Genomic DNA, 15,865 nt, shown 5'->3' with positions numbered 1-15,865 from the left:
CCTATTGACCTATACCTGTGAGAATATGATTACATAATATAATATATTTATATAATAATATCAAAAGTGAAAAAAGTTATTGAGGAAAAAATCACTTTCAAGGGGCCACCGGTAATAAAAACGTAACGTATCTTGAAAACTAACAGAGTTACGATTTTGGCGTCTTCGACAAAGTTATTCAAAACAGCATTTTCTACAACTTTTATGAAGACATCAACCTTGTATCTTGAAAAATTCAAAAAGTAAATTTTCTATCTCTCTTTTGGTGGGATTGATCATTTTTACCAACAGGTTAAAAGAAGCACGTTATTGTACTGAAAAACTTCCTCGAAGACACCATGATGCTAAACGGCATGGTTAAATCAGCAATTGTGCCATATAGTAGTTGAATTCTTTGCGTGCAATATAAGAAATCTTTAAAACATCATTTCGTAAAAAACACCGTTTCTCGAGAATGGCTTGACGGATCTTCGTGAAATTTTGTTGGTAGTTGCACAACCCCTAAAGCTCCGTGGTCAACCTTTTACTTTTTCGATATCGTGCATTTAGCCAAAATGGCGATCAAAAAACCTCGAAATTTTTCGATTTTTCAAAATTTCAAAACAATGCCCCTCCCCTCTCCCAGGAGGGGGAGGGTCAAAACTTCAGATTTATGAGTTTCTAGTCGGGAGCAATCAGAAAAAGTGAAATTTGGAGCTGGGCAAAAAAATTGTCGGACCGTGTTATCTTTGAAATGAGCCAAAAAGGATTAAATTTGAACTATAGATGACGAAGATTTTACCAAATCACTTTTCCATGTATATAGAAAGTGATCCCAAACTTTTGGCTGATACATCATATTGAGGGATGACCCCAAACTTTTGGTCGATGACATGAAGAGTTAGTTTACTTAATAACTTTTTTTTCTAGATTTTTTTAGCTAAGTTCTAAAAGCAGTTGAAAGCTAATAGAAAATGGGTTATATTAACGCTCTCATCTTTAAATTTAGTCGACCCAATTTCCAACGACACTGCCGCAAGTTTTTATTCATTTTATAGAAAATTTGGCAACTTTGGGTTAAGTTTACATGCAATTTTTTTTGAAAAAGTTTCTTTTAAATCATGTTCAAAGTTTCTTTGACTTATTATCTTTTGAATGAGACCTAGGGTTTTGAAATCGGACGCAAATTGGCGGAGATATGGGCCTTAGAAAACGACATGTTTTTGAGGAGATGACCCCAAACTTTTGATCGGGATTGTACATTATTTAAACAAAAACTTTCCTTTGCATTTTATTTCATCCCACACATTTTTTCTCAGTGTATTAAATCGCTCACAGCACCGGTTGTGATTCCCGATTGTGTGAAAACCCTTCCAGAGACTTTCAATGAAGTTTAAGGAATGAGGAGGGTTCAAAGCGTTTCAGGGAGTTTCACAGATGTTTGTGAAGGCCTCAAGAGAGCTCAGGAGGCTCGAAAAGAGGTTACATATGGCTTAGAATTTTTAGGTGTTTCTGAGTTTCACAATGCGGAATTCAGGGGGTCTGGGTGGAGTTTCCTTGGCTCTTATGAGATTTCCTAGAGGAAAATATGAGTTTGAAACGTTTCAAGGCATTTTAGTAGGTTTTGGAGTCGTTTCCGCGAGTATAAGGGGAGTTTCAGAGAGGCTTTAAGGTGTTTCATGGCGAATCGGCCATTGCCGATACAAGAGGTTTCGCAGTTGTTGATAGTTTCCAAAGCTTTCATAAAGCTTTCCATGAGGTTAAATCATGTTTTGGACTGGTTCGTTTTGAGGTGTTTTGAAGAGGGTTCCAATCAACCGAATCAGTAAATTTGAGGAGTTTCGCGCAAGTTTAAGAGGGGTTTCAAAGCATTTCAGGAGGACGGGATTCAGGTGTTGGGGTCTCCATTCAACGTAGTGGTTAAGGCTATGGATTGCCATTTGGTTAATTGTTAAATTGATTAATCCGGAGACGGCGTGTTCAATTTCCGTTCCGGTCGGGAAAATTTTCTCGATTCGTTGCACATAGTGTATCATTGTACTTGCCTCACAATATACAAATTCATTCAATGGCAGGCAAAGAAAGCCCTTCAATTAATAACTGTGGAAGTGCTCAAAGAACACTAAGTAGAAGCGAGGCTGGCCATGTCCCAGTGAGGACGTAAAGCCATAAAAATAAGAAGAAGAAGAAGGATTCTGGTGCTTCAAGTAGTTTTTGAAAAAAAAATTGAGGGTTTCAGTTGGTTTCCAAGCAAACATAAGTGGGTTTTAGAAGGATTTTAAACGTGGGCAATTTTTTTTTTATTATCGTACAAATTGGGCCGAAGGGTCTCCGATTTTCATGAAACTTTTTCCACAGGCAGGGCTCATGGATAAATGAATAATAAAAAATCGAGAAAAATTCTGGGCCGCCTATTTTCCCGGAAAATTCAGGTGGAAATTTCTTGTTTTCCTCTGACACTCCTTACTTTGAAAAATCATAACTCAAAAACGAAGCTTAGGAGAAACAAAGTTTTTATTTAGAAAATGGAAACAAATTTTCAAAGAAATCCAAAAAAATATGAACTGGACAAAGTTTTCCACAAAATTTTCCACAGTTGACAAAAATCGTGAAGGAAAGCCGGAAAAACTATGCCCGAATCCGTGGAAAATTAAAAAAAAATATTTTTGAGAAGCTTTGATCGTTGAAACTTGTGGAACACTTTTTTTTCTTTCCTGAGTTATGACCAATTTTGTGAAAAATGTCAAAATGAGCCATTTAAGCCTTTTTTGGAGTTTCTTCTTGTTCCTTCAACGATTTTTTCTTGAAATTTCTAGAAAATTCGCCAGGACACCGCAAAAATTCCTTCGGGGATTTTATAATGATTTATAAAAAAAAATCCGGAATGTGCAAAAAGAAGATTATCGCAGAATTTTTAAGTATAAGTTTATGAAGAATCTCTCTAAACATTACTCTCAGTATCCTTTAAGAATACACTTCTGATCATGGATTTCTTTGAAAAAAAAAACTCCAGGGATTCCACCAGATTTTATTCTTTTCACAGTAATTTTTTTTATCACTTCTTCAGGATCAAGAAATTTTTCAAAAGATTAATCTTGAAACTGTTCCACGAGTTTCTTTAAAAAATCCTTCTGAGATTTCATAATTGATTCTATAGGAAATTCATTCAAGAATTACTACACATGCACATGCTTGTATTCTTTCATGTATTTCTTCAAATATTTCCGGAAAAAATACTCCGGAAATATTGTAAGAAATTTTCCAGAAGTTTTTCCTTGGGATTTTTTGGAAAGTTTTCAAGATATTCTACAGTAATTCCTCCAAACATTTCTTTAAAAGATGCAATACCAGGAGATTTTTTTTTCAAATTTATTCAAAGATTCTTTCAGAAAAATTCCTTTAGAATTTTCCTCTAGAAGTCTGATATTTTTTTCCAGAAACTTTTGTTACGGAAATCACTGCTTGATTTTCTTCAGATGTTTCTTCACATAATTTTCCATTTATTTAGTGAATTTCTAAAATTCCTCTCGAAAATTATCAGAATATTCTTCTGGAAGTTCCTCCAATGATTTTTCCTATGGTTCCTTCAGGTATATCAGGCATTACTTTGGATTTATTCAGACCTTTCTTCGGGAATTCTTCCAGATTTTTTTCCCATAGATTCCCTCAACAGCTCCGGCAGAATTTTTTGCAAAATCTATTCCTTAGCATTTTCTATGAACTTTTTCAAAAAGTTTGCATATGAATACCTGTAGAGGGTTCTCCAGTCCTTCCATGTATTATTTCAAAGATTTCTGCAAAATTTAGCACTAAAGCTTTTCAAAGGCAAAACTTTGTTTCGCGTCTTCCTAACCGCTCGCAGACACCCTTTGATTGTTTTTCGAAAAGCGAGGTGACGACAGAGCAACTTTTGGGACACGATGCTCCAATGAATTCGGTTTTTCCATTGCTTCAGCAAGATTTCCTTCAGAAACTGTAGTTTGGGAGTTTTGTATACAAATCCTTTCAGAGATGTCTGAGAAATTCCTTCAGAGGTGTCTTTAGGAGTTTCTTTTTTCTATATTTTCTTCAAAATGTATATAAGGATTTCTTTAAACAATCCACCGGTACGTCTGTCTGCATTTTTCTGTAGACTTTTTTAGGAGATTTCTTCAGAATTTCCAGTACTCACTACCAGACGCGCCAACTTCGTCAAATTATTGGGGGGGCAAAGCCTGGTTTTTCTGACACGGAGACAAATTTCGTTCGTTTGAAACAAAAATATTCATTTTTTTATCTTTATTATCGAGACTTTCAGCCCGAGGCTGGTTCGTCTCCGAAAAAATATTCATGTTTATTCGGTAAACTGATGAAACGTTTAAATCTAAAATATTTATTTTTAAAACAAACTCAATTACATATTTATTTCGACAACACCCATTGAGGAGCCCTCCGTTCCGCCGTCGAGAATATAAACAAAACTCACAAGTTGCAGCTGCAACACCAAAAAAGATTTCCTCCTGCAAAAAAGGCAGGTTTCACCGAAAGTCTCCACGAAATCCCGTTATTTTTGGGAGTTTATGTTATCTAATAGATGTATACAAGATATTGGCATTGAAAGTACAACATGGGAGGTGGGTTTTCCAGCGAAGGAATGACTTATGATGAACTTTAATGGGAAAACAAATATTTTCGTAAGGCTGACCCCACAAAAAAAAACAAAAATATTTACATTTATTTCTAAAATCATCTGTCAGAAGATGCATTTTTGTTTCAAACATGGATTGCATTTGCTTCAAATGTGACGTTTGATTTGCTCCAAACAGTTTTATTTATGTTGCCTGAACAGATTGATAATTTATTTGAATTTACCTCAAATATTTTGGTTTTAACATTGTTTTTTCTGCGTGGATTTTTTGTATGGGAAAATCGAAAAATCGTCAAATATGGGAGGGGGGCAAAACCATGCTTGCCCCCCCTAAGTTGGCGCCTATGCTCACTACAACATAAGTTTTTTAAGCTTTTTTCCTTGGAATAACTTGTAGAGTTTCTCCATGAGTCTCTGATGTTATTTTTCAAAGAATAAAGGGCGTATCTAAAGGTGATTTTTTTAGGCATTCTCCTAAGTATTATCTTAGGCTTTCATTCAGTAATTTCTTATAAAATAACTTCAGAAAATGATTTATTTTTGTCCTAGAATTCCTCCAAAAAATTCTAGAATTTCTTCTAGAAGTTTCTAAAGGTATTTCTAGATGTTTTTGGGAGATTTCTTGAGACAATCTTCTTGAGATTTCCCAGAAATCCCTCCAGGGATTACTTAAAGAATACTTCAGTATTGTTTGTGAAATTTCTGTTAAAATTTTTGAAAATCCCTGGAGGAACATTTGAACTAATTCTGCAGGGATCTCTAAAGATATCCAAGGAGACGGAAGGGCAATTTCCAAAAAAAAAATTGAAGGAGTTTCTACAAAAAATCAATGGAAGAATTTCTCAAAGAACTCCTGGAGAAACCATAGAAAGAATTTCCGAGGCAAACTTTGTACGATTTTAAGAATTTCTGAAAAACTCCTTCAAAAACTTTTAAAGAAATCCCTTGCTGAAATTCATGAAGAAATCCATAAAATTTTGAAGAAGTCACTGGAGATTAACATATCTTCTGGAGCAATGTTTGTACTAAGTGCGGTTCCGGTTATGATGACATCGACCACGTAGTTTGGCAATGCCCGGATAATGACGCCTCCAGAGCGCTACTTTTGGATACCCTTGAGGCCCGAGGTAGACAAAGGGTTGTTCTTGTGAGAGATGTGTTGGGGACCCGCGATGTCACATACATGGGATGTATTTTCGATTTTCTTCGCTCTGCTGGTATAAAAGTTTAATTTGCTTGTGTTTTCTTCTCCAGTTTTTTTTTCTCTGTTTTGTCCTCTATGTGTTACCAAGCTGCTCCTGGCCATCCGGAAAACCAAGTCCCACAACAAGTTGGTACCAACACCACAAGGCACCGAATACGCTAGCAAGATGCGATTTACCCCCGGATGAGCAGCAGTGAAACCTTTGGCCCAATCCTTACCCTGTCCATCCCTCAAAATGTGACCTTCTAACCTCGAGCTGCCACGAGTACCCTGGCTTCCACCCATTACTAACAGATATCATTAAAAAGTTATTACTCTGTATAATGTATACTATTAAGTACAAAGAAAGATCCTCGGCTCCGTAAAGCGTTATACGCGATTGAGCCCCAAATAAATGAACTAGATAAAAAAAAAAAACATATCTTCTGAAAGGGAATTTCAGAAGGAATCCCAGCAGGAATTTCTGAAAGAAACCCTGAGGAGTGGAGGATGATCTGCGGACCCTTGGCAGAGTGCGGAACTGGAAACACACAGCCATGGACCGAGCAGAATGGAGGGATACGTTTCCTATGTACAGCAGAGATCACCCAGGCCTTAGCCAAACCGGTAAGGTAAGTACCCTGAGGAGTTCAGATATCAAGAAGATGGACTCTTTCAACTGGATCCTCTTATGCATAGTTCATACACTTCAGCAAAACTCATCATTCGGCTGCAAGGATTTTGGTAGCGAATAACTCTTAGTAAAATCCATGCAGAAATCTAATAAGGTATTTTTGAACAAATCTCTGAAGGATGTTACGTTTGTATTTATTTGTGTACGTTTTGTTAGTTTGTGCTATACGTTATACTCTGGTTTGTGAATCTGTCCCTAGTATTTATTTAGTATGTTTCTGGAAACGATCAAGTACAAAACGCGCAAATCGTCCCCTAGCACGGACATCACAATGTAGACGGTCTTGTATTGTGGCCCGAGTTAGGATGCCCCCTTAGGATTAGAAAGTCCTAGACAGCAAAACAAGCTATGAATGCAGCAAAAGATGCTGCGAACTAAAAGGCGAACTGCCAAACAAACAAAAAATTCTAGGATGAGTGGTGGACTAAGAACAATTATGAAACTTCCTCATCCTGGGTTCGGACTTCGTTATCCATATGGGATGACTGGGCATAATTGAGGGGCCCAGAATCAAAGGGGTGTAAGTGACCATTTTGTCGATTTTGAGTTGAGCATATCAAAAAATTCTTCATATTTCAAGCTTTCAGGAACTTTTTTAGATTAATTTTACGATGATTAGGAAACATACAATAAATCGTAGAAAATTGGGTAGATTTTGAAACTCCATACATTTTGTATGGGATGAAAAATTGGTGAAAAACTTTAAACTTCATTTACTCGAAAGTGGGTTTTTGTCACTTATACCCCTTTGCTTCTAACCCCCTCAATTTATGTTATGTGTTGCATGCTGTGTTTTGTGCATTTGTAACGTTCCATATTATTTTTATATCACAACACAAATGGGCCAGACACGGGAACTAAAAATGAGCATTTGTAAGCTCAATAAGGCTGACACAAATTTCGATTTTCTCTTATGTCACCTCTCCCTCGGATAATTTTGGTCGAAATTCAACGTTTTGAGGGGGGATACAAATAAATTTTCAAGAAATTTTGAAAATATAAGGTGAAATTAGAGTTACCCAGAAAATTTCTTAACAAATCCTATGAGTTTACCGATTTTGCTTAATTGTTTGGGTATTTTTTCATCAAATACGTTTATTATTTATGAAGCCCCCCTTGACGAGTCAACGATCACTGTGACAAAAGAGGAAAATGAGATTTGTTCCGGCCTAATATGTCGTCCAACGTGGGACACGATGCATTTGTAGTGTTCAGCAAACACTTCACAAACACTGACAACAAATACGCATTCTCTAATAGAGTTTTCAAGGAGCTCGTGCCATAGGATAAAAAATCGAACATTTGAGACGAAGTGTCAGTTAAATTCCCGGAGGAATCATAATCTGAGATCTTAGGACACTTCTAAAAGTTTTGCACCACTGCCTATAGTCCATCACGCGACTGACATGTGCCAATCAAAATTCTTCATGCTTCCCAAAAACTACTTGCACACGCAAGAATGCCAAGCCTCATCACATCTATCATTCAGCGAAATGAGTTCTATCCTTCGGTGACATGTGGAAAGGACTCGTGTGCGTTCAGTTGGAAGCACCCACCATTTCTCTCATCAAGCCCAAAATGTAGGCCATCCAATAAATCACAACAACCAGGAAAGAAGACAATCTGACAAACTCACCTTCCCGCTGAGGACGTTCCGGGCGCTTTCCATCTCGGCCGGCACGGTGACCCGGTCGTCCGACGTGAGCGTGCGAATCGGAACCGAGACGGCAGATGGTCCCGAACAACCGTACGCATTTTCCGCTCGAACGACGAAGAGGTAGGACGCATCCGGACGGAGCCCGGTGACGGTGGCAGTGTTGCCAGCCAGCTGTCGGAGCGAGATTTGCCATCCTCCGGCGTCGTATTCCTCTGGGTGGGATGAAGTGGATGCTGATGAGGGTGGAAGCGAGGTGGTTTGGCTGCTGTCGTCCAGGCAGAACTGTTCGATGGTGTAGGTGAGGGACGAGCGGGATTTGTCCGATGGGGGTGCGTTGGTGCTTCGGATTGGCCAGGCTAGGGTAACGTTGCTGTTGGTAATGTTGAGGGCTTTCGGTGAGCCGGGAGCTGCAGGCAGTAGGTCACTGTTGAAGGCACGCTGCTGAGAGCTGGGAAGATTGTCTTCAACCTGGAAGAGCAGATGTCGCAAAGAAAAGTGGCATAGTTTGCATTAGATAATATTATTCATACCGTGTTTCCAAAATACACATCTTAAATACAAGGAGACATAAATACAGTGAATCGTTTCGTAGAAAGGATTTCCACTTACCGTCAAGTACGCACTCCAAGCAGACGATGCCACCATGCTTCCGACTCGGGCAATGCACCGATACCAACCACTGTCCTGGACTTGCAGATCTTAAATCATAAATCATAGCAAGACAATTTGGGTTGTGGTTAGAAGAAACGAAACCGATAGTAGAGTAAAATGTTTAGTTTATGTTTCGGAATAGGAATTTAGGCAGCAGCTCGCCCAGTAGGATGGTGTTAGAAAAGACGACGATTGGGGGAGAAGTTTTTGGAGGAACAATATTGCAAGATATCCCAATCCGGATTATTTGGACAGAGCCGAAAATGTAGAAGGAGTTGTTTGTACAGGCTCCACTGATTTCCAGACGCAACATGAAACAGGAAAAGGAATATATTTTCGGATTAAACAAAGAGCTTTGCCAGATTTCTGATCTAACATGAGTAGGAATGCATCGAATGGACTGTCCAACTTGTTCTTTCATCCTTATGATTTGAAATTAGAAAATCTTCCTGTTTTCACACTTAAATATTCATGAGCACATTTGGCACCAATGTGCTTGTTTCTGAAGTAGAAGAGCTACATACTATATTCTGACAGCCTTTACTCTCTTGTCTATCTGTTCAGAACAGTGCTCAAATTATGTACAATATGTTGTTGTAATGGTTGAACATTTTCAAAAATTCTAAAAATTTAAAATTAGTGTCTGTTACTATTGGCCTCAAAAGATCAACAGGAGAATTAGTTTTTTTATTCTTCCTTGATTATCAGTGGTATCCTGGATTATTCTCAAAAAGAGATTATAAAGGAATTCGTGCAAGAGTCTATAAAGTAGTCTGCGGAAAATATCGTTAATGAAACCCTGAAAAAATCGTAAGAAAAAAAAAGAGAAAAAAAACCAGTAATGCCATTAATCAAATGCTCGAAAAATCTCCTTACACAATCTGGAGGATTTTTTGAATGATTTTGGGAAATATTCCCGGGAGGTTTAAAGGATTTTTCTCATAAAAATCTCCAAAGGTACCTATTCCTTGAGCTTGTATAGAACAAAACAAATCTATGCTTTAGAGAAATTTCTTAGCAAACAGCTAAAATCATTTCCCTAAAAATATTGCTAAAAAAATTTATCGAAATATTTCTGATGAAACATGAGGAATACCTGAACACAAATATGGAAAGTCATAAAGGAAGTCCTCCAAAAAAAATCTGAAGGAATCCTACAAAAAATACCAATGGAATTTCGGGAAATATTCTTAATTAACCCTTATGTGGCCGGCAGGGTACCCGGATAACATTTCCGATTTCAAATCTCGATGTTTAAATGGTTATTGAGACTACAAAGTTGAAACACTGCTAGATCTAAAAACACCTGAATAAATTTCATTGACGTAGTTGAAGGGCAGAATTTTGTTGTGACATGGAATGCCGACACCCACGGGTTTCTCGAAAATCACGGTGATCGGATCGGTCCAACCAAATAGTATCTTGATAGATAATGAGTTTTTGAGTTGAATGAGTCAACATTTTTTTTAAATCACAAAAATGTGATCATTCCAATTTCGTGGGTCCCCGGGTACCCTGCTGGCGTTCTATGCGAGTTTTTCTGCTGGCCACACAAATAATCTCATAAAATCGTTAAGGAATTTGTGCAGAAAAATAGGAAGAAATCAATTTGACGGCGTTCCTGGGGAATTTTCCTGCAAAATTTATGAAAAAAAATCTTCCAGATATTATTGGACAAAACCCTTGATAAATTCCTAGAGAAATCCCCACAGGAAATAGCAAATAGATGGCCAAAGGAATCTGCACAGAAAGTTTTGAAAAAAATTCTAGAAACCTCTGGAATAAATCCTAGAACACATTCTAGAGAAATTCCCGGAGATATTCCTGAAAGAATCCTCTAAGCAATCTATGTAAAAAACATTTGAATAATTCCCAAAGAAATCAATGAAAAAGTTCCTGAAGGCATCTTCAAAATAAAAATACAGAATAAATTTCCAACCGAATTTGACTCCAATTTCCCAAATGGAGGAGAACGTGCCTCCAAAGCTGACCTACTCAAACTCCGGAGATACACCTGAAGGAATTCATGGAGAAATACTCGGATAAATTCATGGAGAAATCTTTGAAAGAATTTCTAAAGAAATTCTCGAAGAAATTTCTGGAGAAACACGCGAAGGAATTCAAGGGGACATTTTTGAAGGAATATCTGGGTGAATACCCAAAGGAACTATTGAGAAAATACCCGAGAGAATTTTGTGGGGAAATCAATAGAGAAATCCCCAGAGAAAGTTCTCTAGATTTTTCGAAAAAAAAAAATCTGTGGAAAATCCCGAAGGAATTTTTGAAGAAATTTCCAAAGATTTTTTTTAATCCCGAAAGAATTGCTGGAGATAATTCCGGAGGAATTTAAGGAAAAAAACTCCAAAAAGAATTCCTGTAGAAATTCCAAAAGGAATTTTGGAAAAATTCCCAAAACTATTGCTGGAAAATTCTTGAAAGATGGAGAAATGGAAAGAATTTCTGGAGAAATTTCTTAAAGAATATCTGGAGAAATCCGAAAAAAAAGTGCTGAAGAAAATCCAGAAGAAATTTCTAAAAAAATTCTTGAAGAATCTCCGGATAAATTTTTGGGAAAAATCCCTGGAAGAATTTCTGGAGCAATCTCCGAAGCAATTGCTTGAGGAAACCTCGAAAGAACCCCTGGAAAAATCCCTGGAGATTCTCTGAAGAAATTCCCGAAAGAATGTGTGGCGAAATCCCCAAGGAATTTCTGAAAGAATTTTGGAAAAAAAATCTGGAGAATTTTCCGAAGGAATTCTAGAAGAAGTTTACAAAACTCCACAATTCCACAAAGATTTTCTGTGGAAATTTCCGGAAGAATTTTTGGAGAGATCAACAAACAATTTCAGGAGAAATTACCAAAAGATTTCAAGAAAACTATCCGGAAGGAACTTCTGGAGAAATTCCAGAAGTAATTTCTGCAGGAATCTCCAGAATTTCTTGATAATTTCTGAAGAAATTTGTGTATCCTCTAGGTAATTTCAGGAAAAAAAAAACTTGATGATTTTTGGAGCAATCATCGTAATAATTTTTGGAAAAATGCCCAAAGGAAATTTCGGAGAAATCCCCGAAAAAATTACTAGAGAAATCCTCGAAAAAAAATTTGAAATATTTACGATGGAATTTTTAGCAAAAAACCCGAGGGAATCATTGAAGAAATACTACAATGAATTTCTGTGGCCATTCCCAAGTGAATTCTTGGGAAAAATCTCGCATCAATTTCAGGAGGAATTACCGAGGTAACCCGAAGGATTTCTTGAAGAAATTCCAAAGGAAAAATCCCCGAAGAAATTTCCAGAGAAATTTCCGGAGGAATTTCTGTAGAAATTCCCAGAATAATATCTACAGAATTTCCCAGTGAAATTTCTGGAGAAATTCCCGGAAGATTTCCTGGAACAATCCTCGAAAGAAAGGTCCCTATAGAAATCCCTGGAGGGCTCCAAAGAGATTCACGGAGGAATTTCTGGAGAAATTCCCGTATGATTATTTTTTTGAAAAATTCTCGTATGAATTTCTGGAGGAACTTCCGGAGAAATTCCCGAAGAATTTCCTGAAAAAAATTTGGAGAAATTCTCGAAGAAATTTCATGAGTATTTTTTCTGGAGTGATTCCTAAAGGAGTTTCTAGAAAACTCCCAAAGAAATTTCTGGAGACATTCATTTTTATTTATTTTTTTAATTATTTTTCCATTTTTTATTTTATTACTAGCTGTCCCGGCAAACGTTGTCTTGCCGTCTCGTTGTGGTTTGACAACTGTTGAGCACAAAATAGCAGCGCACTCTAGATTGGTTTCATTTCGATCGTGTTGATTTCCATTCCAGCTCATGAAAAATCAGTACTTTGTCGATTTTCTTACTTTTCTAGTTGATTTTCCTAACTTTTTTTTACTTATAAACACAGCCACCATGAATATGAATCGATCCGCGCAAGAGTCATGCTAATCGGTTCATCCGTTCGCGAGTTTTGTTGCCTCAAAGGGACTTCAAACTCATTTTTATATATATAGATAGATTTATTTATTTACATTTTACAGGAGTAGGAAAACCCCCTGGGGGTGAACTCCTTTGAAGTTCCTTCCTCCAGAAGGCACAAAACCTCTCATCTTTTCATAGTATCATATGTTCACAATTTTACAATTTAATTATTTCGGAACGCAGTGGGGTGGCGATGCTTGGTTCGTTGAGTGGTGATGGGTGGCGGATTTGATGCTTAAATTCCCGAAAGTATTGCTGGAGAAATTCCCGCAGCCAATTTTGGAGAAATTCCTAATGGAATTTCTGGAGAAAACTCCCATAGGAATTTCTGTAGAAATTCCCAAAAACATTTCTGTAGAAATTCCCATAGGAATTTCTACAGAAATTCCCAAAGGAATTTGTCGAGAGTTTTCCAAATGAATTGCTGGAAAAATTCCCAATGGAATTTCTGGAGACATTCATGAAGAAATTTCTGGAGAAATTCCCGCAGCAATTTCTGGAGAAATTCCCGAAGAAATTTCTGGAGAATGAATTACTGAAGAAATTCCAGAAACACTTTCTCGAGAATTTCCCGAAAACAATTCTGGGGAAATTCCCGAAGAAATTTCTAGAGAAATTCCCAAAAGAACTCAACAGACGATCTTCCCGAAGAAATTTCTGGAGATATTCAATCCCAAAGGAATTTCTGAAGAAATATCCAAATAAATTTCTGGAGAAATTCCCAGAGGTATTTCTGGAGAAATTTCCAAAGGAATTTCTGGAGAAACTCCCAAAGGAATTTCTTGAAAATTTGCCAAAGGAATTTCTGGGGAAATTCCCAAAAAAAAATTCTGGGAAAATTCACAAAAGAATTTCTAAAAAAAATCCCAAAGGAATTTCTGGAAAAAAAAGTTCCAAAGGAATTTCTTGAGAAGTTTCCAAAGGAATTTCTTGAGAAATTTCCAAAGGAATTTCTTGAGAAATTCCCAAAGGAATTTCTTGAGAAGCTCCCGAAGGAGTTTCTTGGGAAATTCCTAAAGGAATGTCTTGAGAAATTCCCAAAGGAATTTCTTGAGAAATTCCCAAAGGATTTTTTTGAGAAATTCGCAAAGGAATTTCTGTAGGAATTCCAAAAGGAATTTCTGGAGAAATTCCCACAGGAATTTGTGAAGAAATTCCCAAAGGAATTTCTGGAGAAATTCCCAAAGGATTTTTTGGGGAAATTCTCAAAGGAATTTCTGGAAAAAATTCCAAAGGAATTTCTGGAGAAATTCCCAAAGGAATTTCTGGAGAAATCCCCTAAGGAATTTCTGGAGAAATTCCCAAAGGAGTTTCTGGAGAAATTTCCAAAAGAATTTCTGGAATTTTTGGAGAAATTCCCAAAGAAATTCCCAAAAGAACTTCTGGAGAAATTCCCAAAGGGATTTCTGGAGAATTTTTGAAATGAATTGCTGGAAAAATTTCCAAAGGAATTTCTGGAGAAATTCCCAAAGGAATTTCTTGAGAAATTACCAAAGGAATTTCTCAAGAAATTCCCAATGCATTTTTTGGAGAAATTCCCAAAGGATTTTTTGCATTAATTCCCAAATAAGCTTTTAGAGAAATTCCCAAAGGAATTTGTGGAGAAATTCCCAAAGGAATTTTTGGAAAAATCTGCAAAGGAATTTCTGGAAAAATCTGCAAAAAAAAATTCGGGAGAAATCCCCAAAGGAATTACTAAAGAAACTCCCGGAGGACTTCCTGGAGAATTTCATGAAAGAATTTCTGGAGAAATTTTGAGAGAAATTCCCAAAGGAACGTCTGTTGAAACTCCCGCAGCAATTTCTGGAGATATTCCCAAAGGAATTTCTAGAATAACTTTTAAAGAAAATTCTGGACAAATCTCCAAACGAATTTCTGGAGAATTTTCCAAATGAATTGCTGGAAAAACTCCCAAAAGTATTCCTGGAGACATATATAAAGGAATTGCTGGATAAATTTCCGCAGCAATTTCTGGAGAAATTCCCGGAGAAATTTCTGAAGAAATTCCCGAAGAAATTACTAAAGAAATTACCAAAGGACTTTCAAGAGAATTTCATGCAAGAATTTCTGGAGAAATTTCTAGAGAAATTTCCAATGGATCGTCTGTTGAAACTTCCGAAGGAATTTCTGGAGATATTCCTAAAGGAATTCCTGGAGAAGTTCTCATAGTAAATTCTGTACAAATTTCCAAATTAATTTCTTGAGAATTTTCCGAATCAATTGCTGGAAAAATTTTCACAGGAATTTCTGGAGATATTAATAATGGAATTTCTGTAGAAATTCCCGCAGGAATTTCTGGGGAAACTCCCGGAGAAATTTCTGAAGAAATTCCCAAAAGAATTACTAAAGAAATTCCCGAAGGACTTTCTGAAAAATTTGATGAAAGAATTTCTGGAGAAATTTTTAGAGAAATTCCCATAGACATTTCTGTAAAAATTCACAAAGAAATTTCTAGAGATATTCCTAAAGGAATATCTGGAGATATTACCAAAGAAATTTCTGGAGAAATTCCCAAAGGAATTTCTTGAGATTTTTCAAAGGAATTTCTGGAGAAATTCCCAAAGGAATTTCTGGAGAAATTTCCGAAGAAATTTTTGGAGAAACTCCCGAAGGAATTTCTGGAGAAATTCTTTCAGCAATTTCTGAAAGAAATCCCGGAGCACTTTCTGGTGAATTTCCCGAAGGAATTTCTGGAGAAATTTACGAAGGATATTCTTGAGAAATTCCTGAAAAAGCTTGTGGAGAAATTAGCTTAGGAATTTCAGAAGAAAAATCCAAAGAAATTTTTGGGGAAATTCAAGAATAAATTTCTGAAGGAATTTTCTATGAAGCACCGACACGAATTAAAAAAAAACATAAAATAATTTCTGGAGAATTTCCCAGAGCGATTTCCTGAGAAATTCCAGAAATTGCAGAAAAAATGTCCTAAATAATTTCTGTAGGAATTCCCAAAGGAATTAAAAAAAAACCCTGAAGAATTTTCTGGAAAAATCACAGTGAAATTTCTATGGAAATTTTCAAACAAATTTCTGCAGAAATTTCCAAAAAAAATCAGGAGAAATTTCCAATTTTATTTTTGGAGGAACTTTCAATTTAATTT

The 15,865-nt window shown here is 36.6% G+C and overlaps 1 protein-coding gene across 1 annotated transcript in view; it reads right to left on the bottom strand.

Annotated features, from left to right (window-relative positions):
- Positions 1-15,865, bottom strand: part of LOC109408718 (roundabout homolog 2) — a 493,067-nt gene that overhangs the window by 10,568 nt on the left and 466,634 nt on the right. The window contains exons 7-8 of the mRNA XM_062855310.1: positions 8,750-8,838; positions 8,120-8,608 (exon numbers count right to left, since the gene is read on the bottom strand). Of these exons, the coding sequence (XP_062711294.1) occupies positions 8,120-8,608; positions 8,750-8,838 (578 nt within the window). The remainder of the gene's footprint in view (positions 1-8,119; positions 8,609-8,749; positions 8,839-15,865) is intronic.

Source organism: Aedes albopictus, chromosome 3, assembly GCF_035046485.1.
Source record: "Aedes albopictus strain Foshan chromosome 3, AalbF5, whole genome shotgun sequence".
In the NCBI taxonomy this organism is placed as follows: domain Eukaryota; kingdom Metazoa; phylum Arthropoda; class Insecta; order Diptera; family Culicidae; genus Aedes; species Aedes albopictus.
The sequence above is the reverse complement of the archived record's forward strand: the minus strand, read 5'-3'. Positions and strand labels throughout refer to the sequence as shown.